Source organism: Onychomys torridus, chromosome 16 (assembly GCF_903995425.1).
Source record: "Onychomys torridus chromosome 16, mOncTor1.1, whole genome shotgun sequence".
Lineage (NCBI taxonomy): Eukaryota > Metazoa > Chordata > Mammalia > Rodentia > Cricetidae > Onychomys > Onychomys torridus.
The window spans coordinates 65,497,240-65,516,203 of record NC_050458.1 but is presented as its reverse complement, the minus strand read 5'-3'; the positions used below and the strand labels follow the sequence as shown (position 1 = coordinate 65,516,203).

Genomic DNA, 18,964 nt, shown 5'->3' with positions numbered 1-18,964 from the left:
CCGGAAGGTGACTTTAGTGGGTTCCAAGGTGGAGGCAGGCAGATATCAGTCTGACAGCCTGGTCTACATAGCAAGTTCCAGGCCAGCCAGGGCCACACAGTGAGACCCTGTCTCAAAGAAAGGGAGGGGGGCTGAAGAGATGGCTCAGTGGTTAGAGGCTCTGTCTGCTCATCCAGGGGACCTGGGTTCCATTCCTAGCAGCCACCCAGTGACTCAAAACCATGTGTAACTCCAGTCCTGGAAGAGCTATGTCATCTGGCCTCTGAGCACACTGGGCACATGCATGGTACACAGACATAGATGCAGCAAAACACTTATACCCATAAAATTTTTTTTAAGTTAAATTTAAGAGCTGGGGAGAGTTTGGTCCCCTAAGCCAGGTAACGTGGATGTGATAGGTAGCACAAGCCAATACTGAGAGCGTTCAGGAGGTCTCATCAGAAGCAAGATGAGACTCTCACATCAATTACAGAGTTGGAGGCCAGCCTGGGCTACAGTGACAGCGGTGTGGGTCACATTGGCATGAAGATGACATCCAGAGTCTATTCATTTCTTCGGATCGTAAACACTTCCGTGGCCCCTAAATGTGTCCTGGCCCTAAGCACTGTGCCTACTGGCTAGAGGGGTTCAGTTCCAGCTGAGAAGAGCTCACAGAAAATAAGAGCTGCCTCAGGAAGGGAAAGGGGCCTCAAGTAACTCAGTCTGGCCTCAAACTTGATAACTCACTAGGCAGCAGAGAATGACCTTGAAAATCTGCCTCTCCTACCTCTACCTCCTGAGTGCTGTGATCATATGCCTGCATCGTCACACCTAGCTAGATTTGCTTTCTTTTCTTTTCTTTCCTTTTTTTTTTTTTTTTTTTTTTTTTTTTTTTTGTGTGTGTGTGTGTGTGTGTTTTGAGAGAATATCACTTATATAGCCCCAGATACCTGTGTTGTTGTTTGGACAGAATCTCATTCCTAGTTACCTGGAACTTGATATTCTAGACCAAGCTGGCCACAAACTCAGAGAGATCCACCTGCCTCTGCCTCCTGAGGACTCAGATTAAATGCATGGGCCACCACACATCGTCCTATTTATTCTTTAGAAGGGATAACTGTCTTCAGCATGGAACATAGATCCCCCCATGCCCTTTTCTATGAATATGCAAAAGCATTTTTTTAATAAATTTTATAAATTGTTTCTTCACTTAGCATGCCAACAATGTCTTTTCACATCAGCTTATTTAAATCTACCTCATTCCTCTTTAAAGCTGTGTAGTATTGCTGCTATAAGCCCAGCACTTGGGAGACTGAGACGGGATTACCAGATAGAAGCTAGCCTGAGCTACATAGCAAAACTCTGTCTCAAAAAACTTTTTCAAAAGCAAAGAAAAATAAAGGCTTGGCTTTCTTCTCTACACCTCCCCTCCCTACATCCTTCAGTTCCTCTTCTTCCTTCCTTTTTTCCAGATAGAAACATGAGGTGTAGCCCAGGCTGGCCTCCAGCTCTCAGCCCTACCTCCCCACGCTGGGATCCCTGGTTTGCCGTGTTTCTCATGTGTCCTTGTACCGCTGCTTCAGGAAGCTCCCCGGAGTAAGCGCTCTGACTCCAGTGGGGACGGGAGAGAGGAGCTGCCACGGGTATCCAAAACCAGGACACCTCCTGAAAGGTCTGCTCGGGGTCAGTTGGCATTCTCGTTTTTATATTCTAAAACCACAAGGTGGAACTGGCAACAAGCAAGGTTTCCCAGAAGCCTACCTGAAGTGAGCAGGTTGTTAGGGCAACGACCCATTGTTTCAGCTATTTCTCCAGGTCCTTCTATTTCAGGTAGCAAGTGAAATCATGCTTGGCAAGTAGGCAGAACAAACAGTGCTTTAAGTAGATCACCAAACAAATCAACAAGTCAGTGTCTAATAATAGTTTTTCCACCATTCGATCCAATTTATTCAAACTTCCTCTGAGTCAACATGGATTTTTCCAAACTTTGTGGGGAATGTCATGACCAGCCATGAAGTTTTGCAGTGAATTATACTATATGCCTCAGCAGTATAGTTCACTATACTATCTATACTATACTATACTGTACTGTACCACAGCAGTATAGTTCACTATACTATCTATACTATACTATACTGTACTGTACCACAGCAGTATAGTTCACTATACTATCTATACTATACTATACTGTACTGTACCACAGCAGTATAGTTCACTATACTAGCCATAGTGTAACTATATGCCACAGCCTCGCGTCTTTGTTTAATTGAAAAGGATGTGTTCCAGCCCTGCAGTGGTGGTACATAACTTTAATCCCAGCACTCGAGAGGCAGAGGCAGGCAGATCTCTGTGAGTTCAAGGCCAGCCTGGTCTACAGAGCGAGGTCCAGGACAGCCAGGGCTACACAGAGAAACCGTGTCTTGAAAAACAAAAAAGCAAAAACAACAACAACATAAATGAATAAATAAAAAGAAAGAAAGGGATGTGTTCCTAGGATTGGAATGGCTTATTTGGAGGGGGTGGGGGGAGCAATGTCTTGACATTGAAGGCAACCGAGGTCACTGTCTATGAATAAACCCACAAATGAGAATGAGAGAGCCTGAGGTGGGCACCTGTAACCTCAGCACCTGGAGGCAGAGGCAGAAGAATCGGAGTTCAAGACCAGACCGCACCTCAAAGAGAAAGGAAGGTTGACCTGTTTAAGGATGAAGTACCAGTTGTGAAGGGTTTAATTGGAAGCCTAGAGCTTGTTCCTGTTTTTGTTTGGGAAAGGGTCTGTCTCCTCTAGCCCAGGCTGGCTCTGAACTCCTCTCCAGCCTCCTACTTCCCCCACCTTCTAAGCACTGGAATTGCAGATGTGAGCCCTCCCTGCCCCCCCCCACACACCCCCCACACACCCCTACACACCCTACCCGTCTGTCCGCTCCTGGCAGGAGGCTGGTTTTCAAGGGCCCATGGACTAGGTTTCTCTGGGCCAGGCCAAGAACAGACACAGAGATGGAACTGACCATGCCCTTAAAGGCTGAGGACATTGGAGTCTGTGATGCCAGGCTATACCCAAGGGGAGGCTCTCAAGCTTTCTCTTAACACACCTCATCCTGGACCAGCAACTGCCTCTCAGTCTCCAGAGAAGTAAGAAGGTGGAGAGGAATGGCAAGTTGCCCTGGATTCTCCGGCCAGCTCAGCCCTCTCAAGAGTGAGCCTCTGATGTTGTTCTTTGGATGCTGGAGGCAGACTGAAGAAAAAGAGCTTCGACCTACCTGGGCACCCGCTATCCTGAAGGCTCAGGGGCCAGACTGCAGAGCTCTGCAAACGCCTTCCCCGGCCTCTCTCAGCCCTGCAACCCCAAAGCCTGGACTCTGAGGTGCACAGGTGCAAAGGGCCTAGGGAAGTCGTGGCAGCTTTCAGGCTCCACTGTACTGCTGCTCCCTTTGCTGAGGCCTGAAATGACCCCTGCAATGACCCCAACCATCACATGCCCAGCTGATGGTCCTCTCTCCTCTCTGGGGCACACTGGCCTCTGACCGCCTCCTTCCTCTTCTGGCCCTTCCTCTTGTGCACCCTCTGCCCTCCATCCTTGTGGCTCTCATCCTCCCAGTCCTGAGGGTTCCCTCTTCCAGCTTGCCCGCTCTCTTGCCCTCAGAACTCCGGGGCTTTCCTACGGAGCCTCTCCAAATCCGCTTCTCTCCATAGCGCCCTCTTTGCTTTGCTGCTGGGCTCAAAGCCCCATCTCGAAGCTGCTGTGACTCTCCTTCCCGATTCTCCCCTGCCCCCAATCCCTTCGTGCACCAGACAGGTCTTTGTGTTATAGTTCCACAGTGTACAGTGGGGCAGCAGTGGATGCTGAGAGGGATTCTGACAATGTGGGGTACATCTGAAAGAAAAGCAATCCTCATTCTGCATCTTTTTTTTTAAAAGATTTATTTATTATGTATACAGTGTTCTGCCTGCATATATGGCTGCAGGCCAGAAGAGGGCGCCAGATCTCATTACAAATGGTTGTGAGCCACCATGTGGTTGCTGGGTGTTGAACTCAGGACCTCTGGAAGAACAGCCAGTGCTCTTAACCTCTGAGCCATCTCTCCAGCCCCTCATTCTGCATCTTAAAGAAATTTTTATCATGTTTACCTATCTACGTATTTATGGTGTGTGTGTGTGTGTGTGTGTGTGTGTGTGTGTGTGTGTGTGTTTGCATGTGCGAGCATACGTGAGCACATGTACGTGGAAGCCAGAGGACAACTTGCAAGATTCCATTCACTCCTTCTGTTGTGTCAGTTCTAGAAATTGAACTGGGGTCGACAGTTGTGGGCAAAGACTATTAACCCTCTCAGCCACCTTGATGGTACGCCCTCCCTCCATCTTATTCCTCAAAAAAAAAAAAAAAAAAAAAAGCATCTTCTGGATGCTTTTCAACTGAAACAGGTTAACTGAGTGCTGACCTTGTTCTGTCTTTGAATAACAGATAAATGAGTTGACTTGAAAACTTTTCCTTTGTACTTCCATGGCACCTGTGCTTTCCTGCCTTCTACCCACAGCCCTGCCCAGCTGGCAGGAGGAAGGTCAGCAAAGCTGCTGATAAGAGGGATATAAAGAGGGTTCAGCTCATGGCAAAGGGGCAGTGGTCTGCTCTCTCGGCAACATGTTGCACCTCCTGGTGTTCGTGTCCCTGGTCCTGTATGGTGAGTGGGTCTTCTGGCCGGAGCTCTGAGGGAGGGGGATTTGAGCAGGACGGTCAGCAAGTCTCTAAACCCAGGCTAGCTCTCTGTCTCAGAGGAAGGCGGAAAGCTGTGCCTGTCAGTCCAGCAGAAACCTTCTGGAGCAAGAGAGGCAGGACGGAGGAGCTCTGACTGACTGCCGTGCAGGTGCCCGCTGGGTGGCAGGTGCCTGGCCAAGAAGCATAAAGAAGCCCCTTCAGGGGTTCCCCACCAACCCTCTGGACTGCCGTCCACGGCTTCTGGAGAATCCTCCCAAAGCATGGGGAGGGGGGCCCTCAAGGTGACCTTGAGCCAGGGAAGAGCATGGGCACCTGTGGGCCCCTTGCCTGGTAGTTTGGCAAAGGTCTCCCCCTGCCAGCCAGAGTTCTCGAACACCCCAGAGAAGAAGCAGGAGGTGCTCTGAGGTTTTGTTTTCAAAAGAGGCAAGAGAGGCGCAGACAGCTCAGGCCTGGGCCCCCGGAGAGCTGAGAATTTGCAGACAAAGCTAAGTCTTCAAAGCCGAGCTGCCGCTCCCACCCCCGCCCCGCTGACCCCATGCTTAGTCATCACCCACTTTTCTTTCTTCTGCCCCACAAAGGACACAGCACCCAGGACTTTCCAGAAACTAACGCACGGGTGGTTGGAGGGACTGAGGTCCAGAGGAATTCTTGGCCATCTCAGGTGGGTGGTCCCCCTGCCCAGGCCAGAAATGCCGTGTATGCCCTCCCCCGAAAAATTTTGTTTTCACGTGTATGTGTGTTTACCCTCAGGCTGCTAGCTCACTTGCTGTCTAATTCTGAATTTTAAGGATGTGTGGGACCAAACTGAGGTGGAACTCTAAAAGCAAAAGGGAACTTATACACCAGTCTCCTGGGCGCGCGCGTGTGTGTGTGTGTGTGTGTGTGTGTGTGTGTGTGTGTGTGTGACAGAAAGATAGACAGACAGACACAGAGAAAGTGCCAGAGTGCCACAGGGCAGCTAGAGCCTTCCACCATGCTTGCAGCAGGGGCTCCCACACTCCAGCCTCTGTGCTGTACTTCCAACTAGCACTGACCCCTCCCTCCCTCCCTCACTGACCCCTCAAGCTTCCAGCTCATTCTCTCGGTCTCCACCTCCCACCTCACCACAAGAGTGCTGGGAATCACAGGTGTTCACCACCACATCCAGGTTTGGGTTTGCGGTGTGAAACAGGGTCTGGCCATGTTAGCCCTGGCTGGCTTGGACATGGCAATATAGACCAGGCCGATCTCAAACACACAGAATCTGCCTCCCTCTGCCTCCTAGGTGCTGGGATGAACCCAGGGGATTCTGAGGATTCATACCCAGGTCATCAGGTTTGCACAGCGAGTGATTTTACTTGTGACCCGACCTTCGTTCCTTCTTTCTGTAGTGTGAGGGCTTGAACCCAGGACCTTGCTGGTGCCTGGCAAATGCTCTTCCTCTGAGTTACATCCTCTCCTTGCAACCTGTTTTCATTATTCCTGTGACAGCCTGTGCGACAGCCTGTGTGACCCAGTCACAGACTATGTTCGAGGCAGACCCCAAAGTGCCACACGCCCTAAAACATACATGCATCCACCACTTCACACAGGGGCTAACGTTTCCACACCCTTTTAAACTGTATTTATTTTTATTTCCTATGCACTGGTGTTTTGCCTGCATGTGTGTCTGAGGGTGTTGGAGCTTCTGGAACTGGAGCTACAGACAGTTGTGAGCTGCCACGTGGGAGCTGGGAATTGAACCTGGGTCCTCAGGAAGAGCAGCCAGTGTTCTTAACCACTGAGCCATCTTTCCAGCCCCATATTTTCACATCCTCAACAGGACTGACTCAATGCAGATATGAATACATAAGGTCAGCACAATAGCTGCTCACCAGTCATAACTTCCAGAGGAATTCTGCAATTACAATTAAATTTAACTTACAGCAGTCTGAACCCAATTTTCAGAAGTAGATCTATTGTGCAAAATGAGAAAATACAAACTGATTTTTTTTTGTTTTTCGAGACAGGGTTTTTCCATGTAGCTTTGCGTCTTTCCTGGATCTTGCTCTGTAGACCAGGCTGGCCTCAAACTCACAGATCCGCCTTGCCTCTGCCTCCTGAGTGCTGGGATTAAAGGTGTGCACCACCACCCGGCACAAACTGATTTTTTTTAAAAAACGAGTATTCCATTGGCATTCTAAGTCCTCCCCGATGTGAGAGGCTGGGGTACTTCTAGAAGACATTGAAGAGGGGACCCTGAGACCTGAACCTGTAGGACTTGGCCGAGGGAGCAATGCTTGGCTCCCTTTTGGAAAGGAGACCATAAAAGAACCTGAGTTTTAACCCATGGCAACATCCTAGTGCAGAGATGACTAAGGTGCCTGTGTGCCTTTGCTTTCTCATGAATGTGTAGCAAAAGTCATCAAATGGTAGAGACTCTTTCCAGCAACCCCAGAAGCAACTAATACCTCTCCTCAGCAAGCCCCTTCCAGCCAGTAGAGAGCCATCGGCCAAGGGGGAAACTGGTTTGCTATCCCCGGTGCAGGAAGTTAGAGAATGTTTTGAGCTGGGTGGTAGTGGCGCATGCCTTTAATCCCAGCACTCGGGAGGCAGAGGCAGGCGGATCTGTGAGTTCGAGGCCAGCCTGGGCTACAGATCGAGATCCAGGAAAGGGGCAAAGCAACACAGAGAAACCCTGTCTCAAAAAACCAGAGAGAGAGAGAGAGAGAGAGATGAATAATGTCCGGAGTTTTAGAAGATGACTCCAGCCCTCCCTGCTTTCTTCCTTCCCGACTAGATTTCCCTCCAGTACCGTTCCGGAGGGTTGTGGTACCACACCTGTGGAGGAACCCTCATCCGTCGCAACTGGGTGATGACAGCTGCTCACTGTGTGGACAGGTGAGATCGGTTTCCTGAGCCCCTGGGAGGAAGCGACTGATCCTTTTGGAAGAATGTGCAACTTGGACTTCTCAGGGCAGGGCTGGCAGAGGGTCATCGCTGAGCCCAGTTGTGTTTGGGGGTCACCGAGGGGACAGTATAGAGGAAGTACAAGTTTTAGAGTCCAGCAGGTCCAGATTCAAATCTCGTTCCAGTATCTATGGCCATGTGACCTTCTGTGCTCTCCCAGTCTCTCATCTCTGAAGTGGGGAAATAATACAGATAACGGAGGAGACACTTCAACGCTGACTCAGCGTCTGAGCACTGGTCATTTTCCCCTGCTTGTAACAACCAAGAGTTTCCTTTATTTTACTTTATTTTTTTAAATTTTATTTATTTATTATGTATGCAGTGTTCTGCCTGCAGGCTAGAAGAGGGCACCAGATCTCATTACAGATGGTTGTGAGCCACCATGTGGTTGCTGGGAATTGAACTCAGGACCTCTGGAAGAGCAGTGCTCTTAACCTCTGAGCCATCTCTCCAGCCCTAGTTTCCTTTTTAAAAAGTTAGAATGTAGTAGTAGTAGTAGTATTGTTGTTGTTGTATGTGTCTGTATGTGTGAATGTGTCTGTGCAGGATACAGGGGGCCCACAGCATGATGTATATACAGAGGTCAGAGGACATCTGTGTGGAGCTGATTTTCCCATCCCAGGCATAGAACCCAGGTTGCATGCTTGCATAACAAGTGCCTTTATCCACTGGACCATCCTGCCTGCCCAGGTCCCAGATTTGAACACATTAGAATCACATGGGAAGCACATAGAATCAGAGTCCCCTGAGCAGAGTTCTGATACAGCAAGTCCCGGGTGAGGCCTGAGGTTGTATTGGGGGGGGGGGGGCATGCATGTGTGTACGAGTGTACACAGGTGTGGGATTGCCCATATGGGCATGTGTATAGGTCAGAGGTCAACACCAGAAAGTCTTCCTCAATCACTTCATCTGATTTTTGGAAGAGTCACTATTGAGCCTGGAACTTGATGTTTTCCCTAGGCTGAGCATCGAGGCCCTGGGACGCATCTCTGCCTCAGAGCTGGGGTCAGAGGTATCTCCTCAGGTTTGCAGAGTGAGCCCTTTCCCACTGAGCCGTCTCCCCAGACCCCAACAAGTTCCCAATTGACTGTAAAGGTGCTGGTCCTGGACTACACTTTAGGAGTTTCAGGTCTAAGTCATATATAGTGATGTACGTCTGTAACCCTGGTACAGGAAGCTGAGGCAGGAGGATTGGGAGTTTGAAGCCAGCCTGGGATGAGACCCTGTCTAAACCAACAACAACAACACGTGTGTGTGTGTGTGTGTGTGTGTGTGTGTGTGTGTGTGTGTGTGTGTGAGAGAGAGAGAGAGAGAGAGAGAGAGAGAGAGAGAGAGAGAGAGAGACCAACAGGTTTATTTCCCTTATGGATAGGTGCCATCGAGTACTATCATATTCGACTTATATTGTTAGCTTAATAAACTGAGAATGTGCAGCTGGTTGTATTTTTTTCTGCTGCCACAAGTTGGTAACTTTAGGGGATGGGGGGACTCGCTGTGTCCTCACCTTTTGCCCTCCCGTCTGGGTCAGATGAACTGAGTTCCTGTCCTAAAGTAAACTGTCACCACTGACCTCCTCCTCTAAGCGGGGAGGAGGTCCCTCAGCTTCCCTCTCTCTCTCCAGCCAGATGACTTTCCGTGTGGTGGTCGGAGATCACAACCTGAGCCAGAACGATGGCACGGAGCAGTACGTGAGCGTGCAGAGGATCGTGGTGCACCCCAGCTGGAACAGGGACAACGTGGCTGCGGGGTATGCAGGACACTAGAGGGGCTGTGCGCTGGGGTGGGGCGCCTGGCCCCTGGGCCCCTGTTTCCCTCACTTGTTCTCTGGGCGGGAGTGGGAAGAATGGAGGGATGGCCTGAAACTTCCTGTGTGTGGCTTTTGTAGCCTGGCCTTGTTGAGTCGTGGGTGGAGCCTAGAAGAGAGCCCCATGTCCTGCCTCAGGCCATGTGCTGGCCTCTCGGCCAAGAACACACCTGAATGCCTGAAGAGCTCCAAGTTTATCTCTTGTGGATGGGGTGGGGCTGCACAGTTGCATTGTGGGAGGACGTGTCTGTTTTAATGCCTCTGTTTTTCTGGGGGTGGGTAGTTTGGTTTGGTTTTGGTCTTCAGAGAGTCTCTCCTGTAACTCAAGCTGGCCTTGAACTCACTGTGTAGCCAAGGTTGCCTGTACCCTGCCTTCCCAGTGCTGGGATTCTAGGATCTCGGCACCACCCAGAGCTTTGTTTGTTCTTTGTTATTTATTCCCTCTATGGAATATACTTCATCCATATAAGGAAATTTTGTTTCATTTTGGTTTGGTTTTGGTGTAGAAGGAACCCAGAGCCTTGAACATACCAGGCAAGTAAGTACTCTACCCCTGAGCCCCACCCTGGCCCCTGGGGAATTTTCTTAAAGGTGGGTTGTAAAGTTTTGGAAAGGCAATCATTAACTTGGTGGTTAGGGAGCCGCCCTTAATGGGACAGTCTTGTAAGCCCAGCACTTGAGAGGCTAAGGCAGGATGATCGGAGTTCAAAGTCATTATCAACTACATAGTTAGAACAAAGACAGCCTGGGATCAGAAAGACCCAGTTTCTAAAACACCTAGCCCCCTGTCTGCCAAAAAGTAAAACAAGATCAGGGGACATAATTCAGTGGCAAAGTGCCTGCCTGGCATGCTTGAGGCTCTAGTTCAATTCCTCGAACTAGGAAAAAATGGTGGTCACGGAAGGGGATGTTGGTGCAAGTTTGTGATCCTGGTCCAACACTGGCCTACATGTGACCCTGAGCTTGACCCCCCCCCCCACACACACACACCACAAAAGATTAAAAAGGTGTTCTGTTCTGTAGAGTGTGTAGGGGTGGCTTCAAGTAACTGGTATGATACTGACAGATGTTTCGGAATTGTACCTGTTAAGAACTCCGAAACGGAGATCACACTACCTGCGTGTTCATGGTTCTGGCTGTCCACCACCCCAGGTTGCGAAGCAGAGCCAGGCTGCAATTCCAACATCCCACCAGCAGGTGGTGCTGGTACACACCTAATGTCTGGCAGCTCAACTGTATCCAAGTTTGCCCCCTCTAAATGTGCTTGTGTGCCTGTGTGTGTGTATGTGTGTGTGTGTGTGTGTGTGTGTGTGTGTGTGTGTGCGTGTGTGTGTGTGTGTGTGTGTGTGTGTGTGTGTGTGTGTGTGTGTGTGTGTGTGTGTGTGTGTGTGTGTGTGTGTGTGTGTGTGTGTGTGTGTGTGTTCACATGTGTGCAGATTGCCTAGAGCTGGAATTACGGGCACCTGGTGCTCAGGACTGGACTTGAGTCCTGTGAACAGCAGACCTGACTGGTGAGGAAACCACCTCCTTCTTTCCTGCAGCTATGACATTGCCCTGCTGCGCTTGGCCCAGAGTGTTACACTCAATAACTACATCCAGCTGGGTGTTCTGCCCCAGGAGGGAACCATCCTGGCAAACGACACTCCCTGCTACATCACAGGCTGGGGAAAGACCAGAAGTAAGTTGTGCACGCTCCCACCGTACACCACCGAGATTCTGATGACATGGGTGAGCCCCTTGGGCATTATTTTCTGTGATCCTAGACATTTACAGCCAGAGACCGACGACGACCTAGAGAGCCACAGATCAAATCACTGATACAGTTGAGCCAGAGGTTCACAGACTCTTATAACAGAAGAGAGAAAAGAAAAACTTACCAGAGAAATTATTTTGTGCTGGCCCTTATCTTATTCATTAGGAAATTGGGCACAAAAGAAAGTAAAGCACCGGGTCATGTGACTGGTTACAGGTATCTGCCTGCGCCTCACTGTGGCGGTCTCTGCACCTGCACAGACAGGTAGCCAGCTGATCTGGAATAAATAGACCTGGGTGGCTGCAGATCCAGTCACAGGGCAGAGGAGGCCTCTGCTCCCCTCTCCTCATCATGGGACGGTTTCAGGCAGGAATGTTACCCAAACGACGTGAAAATATGGGAGAGCTGTGAACAGAGGCGGTTAGGAACGTGGAAACAGAGGCCTGGCAGCCACAGGCAGGAGTCGGCTCCTGGAGAAGAGTCGAGGCCTTACTTGAGCAGAGTCTATTGGGAAAGCCAGGGGCAGACACAGACAGGCTTCTAATCCAGCTCTCAATTCCTGTAATAGCACTGTGGTTCTACAACGGGAAAGAACTGTAAAGACCTACAGAAATGGCATCAGATGCAAAAAGGTTTTGAAGACTCAAGAGAGCCAGATACGGGAAAGCTGTACTGAGCTCCTTTCAAAAGTGATTCATTTTTATTGTTTTTAACTATGTGTACATGTATGTGTCTACACATGTATGAAGTGCAGGGCCTGCAGAATTCAGAAGAGGGTGCTTGCCCAGAAGGGTGCTGGGAACTGAACTCAGGTCCTCTGCAAGAACAGTAAGGGCTCTTAACCAATGAGTCATCTCTCCAACCCCTGAACTCAGCTCTTAGGAAGTGGAGATAAATCACTGCGGCAGAGGCCTCTGGTCCCAGCAGTCAGAGCGCAGAAGCAGGCTGATCTCTGTGAGTTCAAGGCCAGTTCTAGGACAGCTATGGCTACATAGTGAGACCCTGTAGAAGAAAGAAGAAGAGGAGGAGAGAAAGGAGAAGGAGGAGGGGGGAGTGGAGGATGAGGAGCAGGAAGGAGAGAGCAATAAGACATTGGCTACATGAGATGTGGAAGGATTCTTCCCTGTGCTGACTTCCAATGTCAATCCCATTCAGCCAATGGGCAGCTGTCTCAGACCCTGCAGCAGGCATACCTGCCCAGCGTGGACTATGCCATCTGCTCCAGCTCCTCTTACTGGGGCTCTACAGTGAAGAGGACCATGGTGTGTGCTGGGGGAGACGGGATTCGCTCGGGATGCCAGGTGAGTACACGCAGTGGGCCCCTTTTGACTCTCTGCCTTTTGCTCACCCTCAAGTCCCTCACGTACTTTTCCACCCGTGGATGGACTCAGCTTTCTACTCTATCACAGAACCTCAAAGTGGGAAGGACTATGAAAGGGACTTGTTCAATAGCCTTACCTCAAAAGCTGCTCTGTGGCCGTAACACTCCCGTGTTTACGTACGTGTATAGTCTTTAGAAGTTGCTTGTGACCTAAATTCTTTTAACGGTAGCTGTGGGGCTGGGCCTGGGGAGGGTGGTGGTTAACTGCGTGGAAGGCAGCTCCCAATCCTGTTTCTTGAACTTCTTCGCCGCTGCCCTTTCCTCTGGTGTTGGCAGCAGTGGGTGCAGTTGGGCACAGCAGAGGCACCTGCACTGAGCCGTTCTATAATCTTATACAATGCAGAGCATTCTCAACTGAGATAAGATTAACGCACAGTAAACCATGTCACAGGTTGCTCAGTACCCTCCAACCTGTGTACATGTCTCTTACATGCCAGGAACAGTGCTGGGTGCTAGAAATCCAGAGAGGGTTAAACAAGGACAAGTGAGCCAGGTGGTGAGGGTGCACACATTTAATCCCAGCACTCGGGAGGCAGAGGCAGGCAGATCTCTGTGAGTTCGAGACCAGCCTGGTCTACAGAGTGAGATCCAGGACAGGCTCCAAAACAACACAGAGAAACTCTGTCTCAAAAAAAAATGAAAGAAAAAAACAATAACAAGTGACGGAATCTAGAGCAGTGTGGCGTCTTAGCGCTGCGGAACCAAGTGTGGTGTTGTAACGTTGTGGCTAAACGTTTGGGTAAAGACAAGCAGAGTGACATGGAGATCCCCAGATAGTCAGGAAAGACCTACCTTCCCCGAGATAGTGGAACCTGCAAGGAGTCTTGAGGGTTCAGTACCAGTGAACCAGGTGAAAAGAGAGGAGTCATTCAGAGGAAGGGGCGACATGGATCCGGCCCACAGCACCAGGGGAACAAGAGGTCTTCCCTTCTGCTAGAACTAGCTAGGATCAGAGACCCCCAAGCCATGTCCAGCCTGCCGCCTGGTTGTGTATGGCTGATGAGCTGTTGGCTATGGTTATAACCTCTGGAAATGTTTTTTTAAAACATTTAAAACAAAAACAAAAACAAAAACAAAAAACCAAAGGATAATCTTTCAGCTGTGAGCACAGTGACATGAGCATAAAGCCTGGGTTCCCTCAGTGTCACACAGATGAGGCATGGAGGTGCGAGTCTATAATCCTAGCACTGGGGAGGCAGAGGACGGAGGCCCAGAGCATCAAGATCATCTCTACAAAGCCAGGTCAAGACCAGCCCAGGATACCTGAGATTATCTTGAGAATAGAAAAATAAATAAATAAAATTTTTAAAAATGGAGCTCGGGAGAGAAAGCCAGGTGAGATGTCCTTGGGAACACATGTGATCCCTGACCTCAGGAAAAGGTGCAGGATAGTAAAGAGAGTGGGTTGAGAGAGATCCACAAGAACAGAAAGGCTTGGCTGTTGCAGGGGTGGGTGGAGGATAGAGAACACACCCAGATCCTAGGAAGGGCTGTAGACGGGACAGAAAAGCATTCAACAGGATCTACAGAGCTGGGGAGTGACTGACAGGTCATCCCCTAGCTGCGATGGATGAGGGCTGTAAGTGGCTCATTTGGTAACTGTTTGCCATGGCAAGAGTATCTGTAGATGGTGAGGTCAGCAACACCGTTCACAGGTAAGGATGAAACAACATTCTTCAGGGAATGTGGGTCACTCTTCAAGAACCTGGACGAGGGAAAGGACAGTCTGGTGGCATTAGAGAGAGAAGCCATGGAAAGACGGATCTTTCAGTGGGAAGGAAATTGAGGGTGACAATGGCCAGAGAGGAAGGTGTCCTGGAGACCGAGAAGGATAATGGGCGGCCCACGATCCCAGGAAGGAAGGGAAGGATGGAAGGCAGAGCCCAGGTGGTGCTGGCTTTAACTGGGGGCGGGGAGTGGGAGGTGGCGGATGTTCCCAGAACGGGAACAGGTTTGTAGGTAGGTGTTCTGTTTTATTGCTTCTGGTTACTCATGAACTAGGAAGTCAGCTTGACTGCTTAAAATGAAGGGGCAAAGGTTGCTCGCATGCCTAAGATAATTACAGTGAACAGGAAAGGACTGTCCTTCAAGGCGGTGAGGTTGGCCTCACTTCACTCACTCTTTCTCAGAGACCTAGTAAGAGGGGATAGATTAATTCTGGGCTGGGTTTTCTACCTGCTCGTGGCAATGGCTCAGGAATGTGGTTTGATTGCAGGGCCCCAGCTTTGTGGAAGGGGAAGAGAAGTCCTTAGGAGGCTGGAGTGCTAGTTACAACGGGATGGAAGGACCAAAGGACTTTGTGCAGCCATTGCTTTTCCAGTTTTCACTGCTAAAACTTAAACACCACAATGTCGGGCGCGGTGGCGCATGCCTTTAATCCCAGCACTCGGAGGCAGAGGCGGGTGGACCTCAGGGTTCAAAGCCAGCCTGGGGTACTTAGTTAGACCCTATCTCAAAATAAATATAAATAATAAGAATGATAGTACTTTAAAAGAGAGACAGGCTAATGCCTAGTACAACCAACCTCTTCCAGGTCTCCTTTCCTTCCTCAAGTCCAGCCTGCCTGAATAATTCGCACACCTCTGCTCCCAAAGGGCCTTCAATTCTGAAGAGCTAGAGAATTGTATTCCCCCAAACTGACAAGTCTTTGTAATACATGTGTCTCCAGATCCTTTCTTACTGGAGATCCCCCAGATAGTAGGCCTTGAGGTTTTCAGAGGCCTGAGTGAGTTCCCTTCTCCGAGAGGACCTGCGGCTCTCTCTGGCTTCAGTTTACACATCCACACTGGGTTCTTTTGCGCCTTCTCAGAACTTCTGACCTAAATCTCTAGCCACACCTTCCATCTTGTCCAGCTCATTCCCTTCTCGTGCCAATTAGCATAAAGTCATAGTATTATACACTCTCAATTCTCCCCCATTCCATTAGTTCTGAAATATTCTCAAGAAAATTGTTGAGGGGTGGGGTGGAGAGATGATTCTCTGGAAGCCCAACCTCCTTAACTTCAGTTCCAAGGGGTCTGATGCCCTCTTCTGACCTCTGAGGACACTAGGCAGACACGTGATGCAGACGTACACACAGGCAAAACATGTGCATGCAATAAATTTTAACTTTCCTCCCCTTGCTTTGCTAGAACATGGGTGGGAGCGATTTTTTTTTCTGTGTATATGTAAGTAAAATGATCTAAAAACATTTTTTCCTGAGTACTCAGGGTTATAGTGAGCTCTTTGAAGAATTAGCTCCAGTTTTAAATTTGGTCACTTTCCCTAGTTCTTCTTGTGCGTGTTTATCTGTGTGTACAAGTGTGTGTCGGGGATGGGGCAGAGGACACCTGTGATGTCATTTTCAGGCACTGTCTACCTTTATTTTTGAGACGAAGTCGCTTACTATCCTCTAATCTACACAATAAGCTAGGGCCAGGGCTGCCTGCCTTCATCGTCTCAGGGCTGAGATTACATGAGGCTTTTTTTTTTTAATCTGGATTCTGAGGATCAAATCCAGGTCTTTGTGTTGGCTTTAACCACCTTCCAAACTGAGCTATCTCCCCTGCCTCCTTTTCTTTTTAAGTTTAATTTTTATGGATGCTAAACGTGTTGCTTGTGTTGGCAAATGAGACTATGAACCTTTAATAGTGAATGGTAGAAAAGAACGGGACAGTCGTCTGTCGTGTTAACACTGTCCCCTCCCCAGGGGACACCACTTTCAGCTAACCTTTTTTTAGTCAGGGACTCTCTATGAAGCTCAGACTGTTCTGGAACTCACAGATTCCTGTTCTAGGATTACAGGCATGTGGCACCATGTCAGCTCAGCTAACCTTTTGAAATCTGCTTTGAAATAAATGTATGTATGGGCACTCGGGCGTGTCTGGCACTTGCAGAGGAACCAGTCATGGACAGTTGGAAGCCACCACATGGGTGCTGGGAACAGAACTGGGAGTCTCTTTGAGAGCAGCAAGTGTTCTTAGCTACTGAGTCATCTCTCTGATCCCCTCAAAGCCCTGTCTAAAGAAAGAGAAGGGTTGTGGGGACGGGGAGAGAGGAGGGGAGAGAGACAGACTTAGCCTGTGTGAAGGAAACCATGGGGTCCACTTCTAGCAAACAGCAGCAAATGTTAGAGCCTGCCAGCAAGCTGGCTCAGCAAGCCTCATGGCCTGCGTCCAGTCCTCTGACCCCGTGTGGAAGGAGAGCGCCTCGGGAAAGCCGTCCTCTGACAGCCCTGGGGAAGAGCTGCAGAGATCTAAAACTGCAGGCCACCCTGTTCCCACCGCGGGGTCTGAGTCGGACCTCCACTTCCTTTGCATCCACACAATGGAAGTCTTCCTTTCTCACCGCCATCCTTCACCCCACCCCACCCCTACCCCCACCGCTACCCCCACCCCCCACCCCTGCAGCACTCACCTCCTGCCTCGGATGTGGGGTCGATGTCTTATTGCTATCCTTCCTCTCCACAGTTGTGCATATAACTTTAGGTTATTATTGTTTTTTTTTTTAAGTGTGTGTGTGTGTGTGTGTGTGTGTGTGTGTGTGTGTGTGTGCAGGCGCACACTGGTGCACAGGTGGGAAGGAAGTGAGCTGCAGTTTTAGAATTCTGTTGCTCTTTCTGACAGGGTGACTCTGGAGGTCCCCTCCACTGCTTGGTGAATGGCCAGTATTCTGTCCATGGAGTGACCAGCTTTGTGTCCAACCTGGGCTGTAACGTCTCTAGGAAGCCCACAGTCTTCACGAGAGTCTCTGCTTACATCTCCTGGATGAATAATGTGAGTTCCTGAAAACACTGAGCTGAAGCTCCCTGGTGATCCAGGCAGTGTCCGCGTTAGGCAGGGAACCCCTAACTCCATTCCCTCCCTCCACAGGGGCCCCCTTCACACCCCCCACCATGCTCTTTATAGTTTATTCTAATCCGAATCAAGCACACACATTGCTATCCTGAATCAAAGCCAAGGGAGGGCTTCAGAAAGACCTGCACTCCAAGCACCCACCTCTCCCTGAAGCATGCCCTAATTTTCACCTGTGAAAGATGTCTTACTGCCTAGCTGTTCTAGCCATGGAGCCACACTGCACGTCACTGTGCCTTCCAGCCACCAAACACACTCTGGAGCCTTGCTCCATGAATCTTGGCTCATTGCGATTTTAAGATCAGTCCTTGCCCGTCTTGGCTATATGGCTAACACTGAAGTGTCCTGCCACATATGAAACCTGTTTTCTGTTGAGCACCCCATAAACCCAGTGCACTGCCATACTCACCTAGAATCAGTGAGGAAATAAAGCGGGCAGAGGTTACTGACTGAGAACATAACTGTCTTTTCCTTCAGGTCATAGCCTCCAATTGAACATTTTCCTGAGTCAAGATAATGAGTCAACATTTGCCTTCCCAAGATGGTTCTTAGCTCTGCGATAAGACTTGAAGTCAGCAAGAAGGAGAAAGGGTTGGGGTCATCACTCAGCGGTAGACCACTTGTTTAACATGTGCCAAGCCCTGGGTTCATCCCCAATGGGGCAAAGAGGGGCATGAAAAACAATTCTGAGAGTACTGAACCAGATACAGAAAGGCAAATAAAATTGACTGTATTATCATAGTGTGTGTTTGTATTTATGATCAAGCACCCTGCAGGAAATCCAGTTGTAAGTCCTAAGATGAATTTCACCACCACCATGGCCTGGCTCTTCCCTTTGCTCTGTATTTGGAACAGGAGCTAACTCCAGGCTCCTGGATGACAGGAGCTTCAGGATGTCCTGGAGCTGAGGGGTTAGGAGGTCAGATGCCAGCAGACGGAGGAGCCCAGACAAAGTAGGAAGGGGAGTGAGGAGGAAACACCGAAGGAAGAAAAGGGGTGAGAGGGAGGGAGAGCAGAAAGGAAGAGGCCGCCATTCAGGGCTGGAGTTCAGCATGAATCAGCACTTTGAGATGCAGACTAAAATAGGCAACCGGATGTTGAGCTCTATAAACCCCACACAGCCAGGAAACTGATAACTCCGTTGTCCTGACCAGGGCTCAGGGTGTCAGGAATAGCCTGGGAGAAATAGAGGGGAACTGGAAGGAGAAGTTTTGGCTAGTGAGAAGCGGCTTTTCACAGCAATCACTAAAGAGAGGACTGGAGGGCTGGGGGAGTAGACGGCACAGCAGGGGAGCAGGCCCAGGCAGATCCTCCTCCTGGAGCAGGAGAGACAGAATCTACACCAGTGTGTATGCACTATGACCTCCACCTCACTGTGTGTGCTATGACCTCTACATCAGTGTGTGTGTGCAATGATCTCTACATCACTGTGTGTGCTATGACCTCTACATCACTGTGTGTGTGCTATGACCTCTGCATCACTGTGTGTGTGCAATGACCTCTACATCAGTGTGTGTGCAATGACCTCTACATCACTGTGTGTGTGCTATGACCTCTGCATCACTGTGTGTGC

The 18,964-nt window shown here is 49.6% G+C and overlaps 1 protein-coding gene across 1 annotated transcript; it reads left to right on the top strand.

Annotated features, from left to right (window-relative positions):
- Positions 1-4,618: 4,618 nt before the first annotated feature.
- Cela1 (chymotrypsin like elastase 1) lies at positions 4,619-18,086 on the top strand. The gene is made up of 8 exons (XM_036208970.1): positions 4,619-4,658; positions 5,272-5,354; positions 7,452-7,552; positions 9,243-9,368; positions 10,967-11,103; positions 12,334-12,479; positions 17,164-17,313; positions 17,869-18,086. Exons 1-8 carry the CDS (start codon positions 4,619-4,621, stop codon positions 17,884-17,886), a joined length of 801 nt encoding a protein of 266 aa, XP_036064863.1. The 3' UTR covers positions 17,887-18,086.
- The last annotated feature ends 878 nt before the right edge of the window (positions 18,087-18,964 follow it).